This window comes from Halichoeres trimaculatus, unplaced genomic scaffold (genome assembly GCF_033239565.1).
Source record: "Halichoeres trimaculatus isolate MK-OKI-2021-1 unplaced genomic scaffold, fHalTri1.1 fHalTri1_scaffold_23, whole genome shotgun sequence".
NCBI lineage: Eukaryota > Metazoa > Chordata > Actinopteri > Labriformes > Labridae > Halichoeres > Halichoeres trimaculatus.
The window spans coordinates 6,878,553-6,888,212 of record NW_027437201.1 but is presented as its reverse complement, the minus strand read 5'-3'; the positions used below and the strand labels follow the sequence as shown (position 1 = coordinate 6,888,212).

General features: G+C 41.5%; 2 protein-coding genes across 2 annotated transcripts; both read right to left on the bottom strand.

The window, feature by feature from the left end:
- LOC141785278 (7-methylguanosine phosphate-specific 5'-nucleotidase-like) lies at positions 1-3,504 on the bottom strand. The gene is made up of 10 exons (XM_074663476.1): positions 3,317-3,504; positions 2,783-2,857; positions 2,574-2,672; positions 1,890-1,959; positions 1,701-1,747; positions 1,519-1,604; positions 1,323-1,412; positions 855-1,017; positions 497-697; positions 1-409 (listed from the first exon to the last, which is right to left on the bottom strand). The coding sequence occupies exons 1-10, from the start codon at positions 3,338-3,340 to the stop codon at positions 281-283; spliced, it is 984 nt and encodes a 327-aa protein (XP_074519577.1). The 5' UTR covers positions 3,341-3,504; the 3' UTR covers positions 1-280.
- A 1,714-nt stretch (positions 3,505-5,218) lies between these two features.
- On the bottom strand, positions 5,219-9,632 carry LOC141785148 (kelch-like protein 11). The gene is made up of 2 exons (XM_074663304.1): positions 8,882-9,632; positions 5,219-7,161 (listed from the first exon to the last, which is right to left on the bottom strand). The coding sequence occupies exons 1-2, from the start codon at positions 9,421-9,423 to the stop codon at positions 5,577-5,579; spliced, it is 2,127 nt and encodes a 708-aa protein (XP_074519405.1). The 5' UTR covers positions 9,424-9,632; the 3' UTR covers positions 5,219-5,576.
- Positions 9,633-9,660: the final 28 nt, after the last annotated feature.

Below are 9,660 nucleotides of genomic sequence, written 5' to 3'. Positions count from 1 at the left end.
TGTGTTTCTATTAGAAGTTTATCTGGTGCACACTCTTACTGATTCAGATTCTTCTAAATAGAGATGAAAATGTGCGCTGTTCTTTAGATTGAAGCTGGTAGGTCCACTTTAAAACATACAATTCAAAATGCTAGGAGTGTAGAAGTCTTACACCATGTGACTTTGGAGCAAAACTTGAGGTTGAAGGTTTGGTTTGAGGTAAGTGATGGAGTGTGATTGTCTAGTGTGCAACATGCGGAAAAGAGGGAAAAACTGTCCCTGTGCAAGTGTCCAGGTCCTCCTATTGCACCTTATTTGTCGTCTCTAATGAGGTAATATATCTGAGGATGGCGTTTGGAACATCCAGAGTTTCATCGTTTACCAGTACGATGTCAAAGGAGTTGATGTACGACTCTTTTCTTTCCTCCACCTAGGATACAGAAAGAGAACTTTTTAAAAAAAAATCCTGTTGTTGCTTTAAAACCCATCTCAAGATAACATTGTTTATTAGTCTGACCTGGTCATTGAGGAAGCCAATGGTGAGGAGATTCTGGTGCTTGGAAACTCCATCTGCCATCGTGAGGTCTCCCAAAGAGTCTCCCAGGAGGAGCACGTTGGGTCGCCCCTGCAGCTCCCTGAGGCTGGCTGCGTGGAACAGAGCACCCTCCCTCTTATTGAAGGTGTGGATCAGCTGGCCTTTGAAAGCTTGTAGGGCCCCCTGAGAAACAAGACAAGATACAGAAGGTTTGGGTTAATAACATTTCAACCACAGAGAATACGCTGTTCTATTCAAAAGTCATACTGTAGTTAACCCAGAGAAATCACATTTCACACACATTATCCAGCCACAGTAAACCAGACGTGGTTAAACTCACACTTTGGTCAAAGTCCATGTAGTTTGAGATGATGTGGACATTGGGGTGGAAGACCTGGTTCTGTTGGATCACCTCCTCGAGGACGTCTCCAACCCCAGCTGAGAAGATTAGCAGAGGGACTTGCTGCTCAGCCAGGCGGTCGAAAAAAGCTTTGAAGCCATCCCTGAGGAAGGATCACATATGCTCTCCATTAAGCTCACTTATCTGAGACATACTGTCAGAACCTAAGACATGTTATAATTTCTACCTTGTGTTGCGATTTCAGAATCTGGTTTGATGAATCAAACTGATTAACATCAAAGATCAGGAAACTGTGTGACAACCAACTAATTTATTGTTCATCAATACAACGATGCATCTAATGAAAAACACTTGAAACCCATTAATCATTGAGAATTCATTGTGCTTTCCTATGTTTTCTGTAGACCCGGGGTCTCGAGGGGTATGACATTTGAGCACCGTAAGTACCTGAGCATGGCACCAGATTCCTTCACAGTCTGGGCCAACAGGTCTTTTCTGATCCTCTGCTGGATCAGCAGCTCATGGACCTTCGTCCACCTGAAAAAAAGAATCACAAGAAGAAAATGCTGCTCATCCTACTGAAACAATGATTTGAATGCTATATTTACTGCTCTGAATGTCACACTGAAACTTCTTCTCTTACCACTCTACCATGAGAGGCAGCTTTTCTTCAGTCGTCCTGCTAGGGTCAATCTCAATGGGATAGTAGGTGTTCAACAGCTCCTTCATCTACAGTCAACCATTACAAAAAACTTCACTTTCTGATCCAAATAACCAGAATCCAAATCTCTGTGAAAATTGATGACATTACTGTATTTAACTTACCTTTTTAGTGCAGTCTTCACTGATTATCAACCGGTTATCCAGGATGTCTGCAAGAGACAAAAAAAAAACAAGCTTGGGACAATCCAGAGAGCAAAATATGTGTTAATATAAATGGCAAGGTAATAACAATGAAATGCTAAGTTTGCTTGAGATGCAGTGTACAGAAAATAATGAATCTGTTAGTCTTACTGTGTGTTGTAGGGACTCTTTTGCCGTTGTGGGCAAACCTGGTTAATGTCATATCAAAGTCTGAGATTACCTGAGAAAAATACATCAATTAAGAAATCAAAGTTCAGAGAAGACAACTATACAGTTAAAACACATCTACAATGCAAAGACATTATGTTGAAAGACAAAGATGCTTCTTTTATCTTTAAAAAAAAACAAAAAAACAAATAACCCTTTTCTCTGTTCACTCTAAAGATCAAAGTATTAGGTCTTTTTAGTTGTTTTTGTTTGTTTTTGGAATGGCCTCTGAATTTTTTTTTTTTTTGCACAGCAGGGGTTGCTGGTCTTAAGAATCGCTTTTTTAAGGGATGTGGCTACTATCTTTTGGTCTGAAGTAAAAAGTCAAGTCAATTCACCTTAAACCTGCATTCTTTCTCATGGCCAGCAGGGGGTACTCCACAGGTTGAAAAAAAAACCCAGTATGATGGACCTTGTGCTATTTTTGTCCCAAGTACAGTAAAATCGACAATAAATAAGTTATTTCTCAGCGTCGTGATGGTGCTCAAGTATTTTAACATTCCCGTTTGAAGCTTTTTTTTTTTTCCTGAAGCCAATGAAAATTTATATTTTACTTTATATCAGTCACCATGAACTAGATACTTTACAGATAAGTTAAAGTTACAGAGCACAAACAAAGTCACTCACCTGCAGGCTGCCTGCACCTGCTCGCTGCATAGCATGGATGGTCTCCTCTACCCTGCTGCGCTCTTTAATCAGCACCGAGCACTTTGCCAGCTCTGGGATCTGAAGAGAAAACAAGGGGGTTGCATTGTGTTGCAGGTCATAGAAACAGGATAGGACAGATTTTTTCAGGAGAGCTCACAGACTGTAAAAAAAAGGGAGAGCTTTGTCACCTCATTCTTTGTAAACTGGGTCCAGACTGCAAGAATGGTCCTCACTTGTGTGTAAATTGTGGGGTTACAGTACATCTGCATGACAAGAGAGGGAGGTTATTCACACAGGTGATGAATTAATTTTTAAAAGTCTGTTATTTCCAAATGGATAGATAGATAGATAGATAGATAGATAGATAGATAGATAGATAGATAGATAGATAGATAGATAGATAGATAGATAAACTTTATTCCAGACTCAAGGTCCACACTACACTACTGGCGCTGCCAAGATAAAACTTGATATTTAATACTTTAAGTTGTGGCGGGATATCATGAGGATGTGATGTGTGATTCTTACAGTTGTACTGACTTATCAAATACTGAACATACATAGGCTATAATGAAAAGATTTAACATTCTTTTATAAAATAAAGGTATTACTTGAGTTTTACATGTTAAAAAAATATTAATTGAGACTTATATAATATATCAGCCTGTTTGACTCTCCAATTCACAGTATTGATACTGTAACGGACGGCCTCCTGTACTTACCATTTTCAAACGGTTAACCGACATGTCTGCGGTCAGACCAAAATTCAAAAGTACGTGTCAAGTTAAAAACGGTTTATCTTTTTGAGATTCATGATACCGTGTCAAAAATATAAACACTGGAAGGGTGTTTTTAACCATAAATATCTATGGTTTGAACGATTTGTTTACATCCCAGCGTTAGTCACATCCAAATCTGTCCCCACATCTACGTATTGCATAAAAGGTTCCGCTCAACTTTAGTTCCACCATAGCGAGGAAAAACCTAGCCGAGACCCCAAAAACGTTTATTTCATTCAACCTTTTATTGCATTTTTCTGTTAATTTATATGTTTTACATACAAATTGAATGTTAACATTGTTGGAGCACATACAATACTTGGAAAGTGTAATCTTAACCATTATCTTGAAACCTAGCCTTCTCTGTGAAATTCATACAGCTGCTTATCTACCTGTCAATCTAGTTTCAATCCCGTGGTTCCCATGGGATAAAATGTCCTGAAATCAGCTCCTAAATTACTAATATTATTTTTTGTATGACTAGAAAATTGATAGGCTTCACAAAGCAAAATTTAGCTTGGTCGAGAACACCACAGACATAAGCCATTTTAACAGCAGCAGATAAATACAATGAACTTAGACACTGGGACAATATGTTTCCTTACTCTGAGCATTGTGCTCAAAAAATAGCACATTACAAATCAACATTCAACATCCTTAAGTACAATAAATACAGTTCATTTAACTGTTATTATCAGTAAACGGAATGGCACATTTAAGAACATTGAGAGAACCATGCACTTACACCCATCACCCCCATGGTTGAATATACTTCACATCCCTCATGGATTTAGCAAATAGCTTATTCCCATGTATACACACTCTCAGAAAAGTTAAAATAGTTAATCTATGTGAACTTTCTTGACACAGAAATTTAAATGCAACGTCTCCCTTTTGCTTTAGGAAGGGGTAAGAAGGCAAGAATTCTGACAAATGATTGTCTAATTGTAAAGGGACAATGCATGCGCACTTCATACAAACAACAAACAACACACCTGTATTTAAATCCCTTCTGTGCAGATACGGTACAACCCTAAGGAAAGTGCTGGAACAAGATACATTCAAGTTACAAGAGAAGTACAAGATTTAGCAGACACTTACTTTAACAGTAAGTTTTGTTTTCAATTATGACTGTGTTTTGAGTTATTTCCTCTGACATCATTATAACTGAGGGCATCACATTCTTTTTAAAGTCGGTGACATTGTTTTCTTTTATATTGTGTCTAAAATAGCTCAGCAGATTTTTGCTTGCAAAAAGTAACTGCATCACAGTAATATGAGATAAAGCAATAAAGCAACAGCTTATGATGTAAGGCTAAAAGGTTTATTTTTTGCGGATCAAAACTCTGGGGCGCTGTTAGCCTAGCAGTCTTAGCTTGTGCCCTTTAAACAACCATTTGCTGCATGTCTTTCCCCACACTCTGCCCCAAGAGTCATGTCTCTTTTAAGCTATTCTATCCAGTGAAAGTCCAAAATGTCCAAAAATATAACTTCAAAAAAGTTTAACATTTCAATCTTCTCTTCATGCAAAACAACCACAGGTTACCCATGCAGATATGGTGTGCTCCATTTGAAGTTGTGCTGTAGCAAAGACTGCATCCAAGTTGTGAACAACTGAAATGGGCAGATATTGAAAGACTTTTTCTTTCTGCTCCTTTTTATCTATCTGAGATCTTTTTTATTCTTATATTGTATATATATATATATATATATATATATATATATATATATATATATATATATATATATATATATATATATATATATATATATATATATATATTATAACAACATGAATGAAAAAATAAAGACCGGCTAATTAACTAACCTCAGAAAGTTGTTGTTGTTAGCATTGTTAGCTAATACCTGGCTTTACAACACATTATGTGACAGTTTGCATACGAAAGCAACATGACAACATCTCCATAGATAGAAATTGCACAGTGCTGTAGCTGGGGCTTATTTGAGCACACGATAAAGACTAAGTTGCTAATGAACACTATTAAAAGTGCAGCTTTTTTACTCTTGATGAACAGAGTAGCCATCATGGATCCGGAGCTTGGAGATATGTCCAACTTCCATTTTTTCCCCTCAATAAAAAATAGAAACATGCTAAAATCTTAACAAGCCAAAGGCAATTTGATGATTGTGTGCTGACCAGACAAGGTAGATTGTAGAATGTATTGGTGACATTTTTTTGATCTCAACATTCGATTTGGGACTGCAGCTGCCTACGCAGAGTGAGGGTGCGACGGTGGAGCTGCTGCATCTGCTGCATGCGCTCTCTCTGGCGTGCCAGGTTCTGGGGCACTGGGTAGTGCTGACAGCCATGTAAATACCTGTACGGGATTCGAACATGACAGGCCGCAGCACGACAGCGCGGCTCAGGTAAGGGCGGCAGCAGCATCCAGCGCTTCCTCTTAGCGCAGTACCGGTAAGCCTCTTTACGGTACTGCTTGTCCATGTGGTTACTGTTCCTCCACCCACCGATGATGAAGATGTCCTCACCGAGGTAGCAGACTGCTGCACCTTCAATGCTCAGAACCTCTGGAGGGAGGCTATCGAGGATGTCGTCAGAGAAGGTTCTGCTTGTTTTCTGCCGGGCCTCCTCAGCTGTTGTCTTGTAGCTCTTAGCGCAGCAGGAAGCAGTGTGGTAGAAGTTTGTAGATGCGACAGCCATTTGAAAAGTACAGTAATTATCAATGAGTGGTAAAGAGTCCACTTCTTTCCACTTGTGAGTCTCTGTATCGTAACATGTGGTCACAGTGCTCAATCCATCTTCATTGTCCACGTCCACAGGAGTCCTCGCCATCACATACACATAGCGGTCCTCCACACTCACCGTCTTCACATCTCTGAGTATTTTTGGTGCTGGATCAAGGTTGCACCATGCTTCCTGTTCAGGGGAGTAGACTGTGACATCCTTGAAGCCTGGGCTGAAGTTCCCATGGCCCCCAATGCAGTAGAGAACATCTTTGACACACATGAGGGCAAATGAGTGCTTGCGTGTGGTCAGGCTGCTGAACTGCTCCCAGGTGTTCTGGTTGGGGTTGTAGCGTTCCACGGTCTTGGCAAAGCCTGGTTCCATAGACCCTGCAACGTAAACATGGCTGTCGGTGACAGCGATCGCATGTCCATCAAGGTGGTTATGAATGTGGGGCAGGTTAACCCAACGGTCCTCAGCAACCAAGTAGCCCACACACTCACTCAGATAGTCCCCGCCTTCTGAAACACCACCCACAACCATGATTACATCCATGTTCTGACCACAACGAGGCTGGATTTCTGCCATCAAGGGAGAGTGGGGCAGGAAATCAACTGTTGTGTGGCTCATGGACCCCATAGCATGCACTTCAAGAGCATCATACACCAGCTGACAACAAGCTGGATTGTCGCTTACCAGAGTCTCCTTTCGCACCACTCGTGTCAGGTAGGTCGGAGCCATCTGAGATAGCCTTAAAAGTCTGAACAGCTCTTCAAAATGCTTCTCTCGCTCTGTTGTGTTTTGGTTTACCCAGCTGGTGATGGCTTCAAACAGCTCCTCCTCTGAGTCTACCGTGATCTCAGGGTCAGACAGCCAGTCTCGCACCAGGTGAAACGGGAGCGTGGAGAATTCCTCATTACGGATCACTTTGTGGAAGTTTCTACGAATCGTTTTGGCAGCTCCTTTAGCCAGCTCATCCAGTGTGTACATGTGAGCAAGGCTGTGCACGGCGACACAGTTTGACAAACTCAGCTTCTTCATCAGAAACTCTCCACAGAAGTTCTTCAGCTGTCCCAACAGGAACCTAAAAAAAACAGAGTGGCACGTCAGTCTTAGTTTTGCATTATCAGATTAGAAATTCATTTAGTTTTGTTGCTAATTCTTAAGGTAATACTTAAATAGATACATCATTTAGGGCTGAGACAATCTTTTCTTATCTCTCGGAAAAAAATCTGATTCCAGCATCTGACAAGTTTTGTTGCAGCCGATCTCTCTTTAAGACCCCCCCTAGCATCCTGGAACCAAGTACTCCAGATGCCTCCTCCACTGTTGTCATGCTACATAGTCAAATTCAGAAATATGGCCACATATTTTGGACCCCAGATCTGACTTAATTGCAAATGAACAAAAAAGTCCCCTTCCCCGTTCTGACTGCCTGTCACAGAAGCTCTCTCTTCGTCCGTTTCTTGTCATTTTTTCATCTTCTTGTTCTCTTTTTCATCATTTTTGTATTTGGGGTGGATGATTACTTTGTATGGTTCATTCGTTGGTCGTTGTGTTTTTTTTTTCAGTGATATTTTTATTATTTTTGCTCCTGTGTTTGTCTGGAGGTTCTGCATGTGACTGTTGCTGCATTGTTTACACGTGAAACCAGCTGTTAGCAGCCTGTAGCATGTCAATGCTAACTGGTGCAAGGCCTGATGTTTTCCCACAAGATGAGGAGGAGGTGAGGACGACGTGCTGGTTCTCAGGTGTGAGCTAAGAAGTGACGACATGGACCTGTCCTTCCATCCATCATTATTGGGAACGTAAGATCTATCTCCTATCTATCTATCTAAGATGGACGAGCTACCTGTGCTAACCCAGCAACAATGGGTACACAAGAAGGCAGAGTAGCATCATGCTATTCACAGACATGGCTAACATAGCTAACACCAGGCACCAATGCCACATTGGAAGAGCTTCAGCTGCTGTGAGCAGACAGGATCCAAGAGACAGAGACTGAACAGACTGCTGAAGAAGCTCAGTCCTGGACCCTGTGGAGGTGGAGACTGGCTGAACTGGACAATGATGACAATCACTTTCTTACTTTTGTTTTCTTGATTGCTGCTGTGACTCCTCCTGAATTTCCCCTCAGGGATAAATAAAGTATTCTCTATTCTATTCTATTCTATTCTAAATAGATTTAGTGTTGACATCCTAATTTCAACTTTTGTTTAGCAACACAAAGAAGCAGAATACCACCTATTTAAAATCCCATATACAGATACAGATACACTAGATACAGAGATACACTAAGGTTCAAGAGCAGTTAAGGTAACAGATGCAATAACAGAGTTGTCTATAAAGTCTCAACATGACCAACAAGGCTCACATGAGTGTACTGACTATAAACAAGAATATGCATAGCTTGCAAATATCAGCCAAATCTTTAGATAACAACACCATGCTGTTGGGAATTCACATTAATGATTTTATATTATTGATTACAGTATTTTTTTCGATTGTAATAGTAAAAAAAGAGAAGGGTTTGCATTAAAAAAAAAAGCTAGGCCAATGGCAACTTTGAGCCCCTTAATGGAAAGCAGGAGAAGCAATCCCCTGGTGCAGCCTCAGATCTCATGCTGTGAACTGCTGATACAGGTATTAGTACGCTTTAAAGGCTCCACCAAGTGCCACATGTATATTTATTTTGAACAAGTCACACCTGTTGATACAGTCAAGGCGTGGCTCCTGCACCAACAACAAAACAGTTCCCTGTGCCATTAGTAAAATAGTTTGGGTATGTTTTTCTTTTTATGTACCTGTCAGCAAGTTCCAAAACTTCATCCACATTTGCAGTTGTTACCCTGATTTCTCCTGTGTACATAAACTGTACGACCCTCTCCACTGTGTCCGGGGCTGGTCCTGCTGGAGAGCTCCACTCTTTCAGCTCCACACGCCCGGACACAGACTCGGAGTACTGTCCACCAAGCAGCAGCGTGAAGTACTGCGACGCCGCTGATAACACCGAGCGGTGGGCGGTGAGGATTTGGACCCTCTCCTGGGACACCCCACCGGAGCTGAAGACAAGCGTCACGTCGCAAAACAGCCCCGCCTTCCTCAGCTCATTCTGCCGCCGGGAGAGCTCTGAGCAGTAGGCCGGGCAGGTGAACTCCTCGGCCTCCTCAGGTTCCCCGTCACCTGTCCGCACTCCCGGTGAAAACCGCTCCTCTGGTCCCTCCGCTGCCGCTGCCGCCATACCGCACCGGGATAGGCTCGGAGGCAAATGAAGGCTCTTAACTATCTTTGGAAAAAACTCATAGGCATATATGACCCACGCAAATAAACACTCAAAAACGGGCATGCATGCGCTGCGTAACAGACGTGATCTGAACACAGGAGTGATCACTTCCGTGTTGAAGAATATTCCGAATGTACTCGTTTTTTGATTCTGTGCCAACGGGAGGCGGTCAGATATAAGCGTATATCTATGTCCACATGTGTCACCTACGTCTCTGACGGAAACACGGGCTAAAACAATAACTAGTCAATTCCTTGCATATCGTTTTGGTGTATTTACACATCCGTATTTAAGTAGAAT

What these genes read in the sequence shown, in the direction of transcription:
- LOC141785148 (XM_074663304.1), bottom strand. Translation starts at nt 9,423, where the DNA reads ATGCCCGTTTTTGAGTGTTTATTTGCGTGGGTCATATATGCCTATGAG. An exon ending in GTTTTGGAACTTGCTGACAG is followed by an intron (nt 7,162 to 8,881) that starts GTACATAAAAAG and finishes TGTTTTTTTTAG; the next exon opens with GTTCCTGTTGGGACAGCTGA.
- LOC141785278 (XM_074663476.1), bottom strand. Translation starts at nt 3,340, where the DNA reads ATGTCGGTTAACCGTTTGAAAATG. An exon ending in GAATCTGGTGCCATGCTCAG is followed by an intron (nt 1,018 to 1,322) that starts GTACTTACGGTG and finishes ATCCTTCCTCAG; the next exon opens with GGATGGCTTCAAAGCTTTTT. An exon ending in TTGGCTTCCTCAATGACCAG is followed by an intron (nt 410 to 496) that starts GTCAGACTAATA and finishes TCTGTATCCTAG; the next exon opens with GTGGAGGAAAGAAAAGAGTC.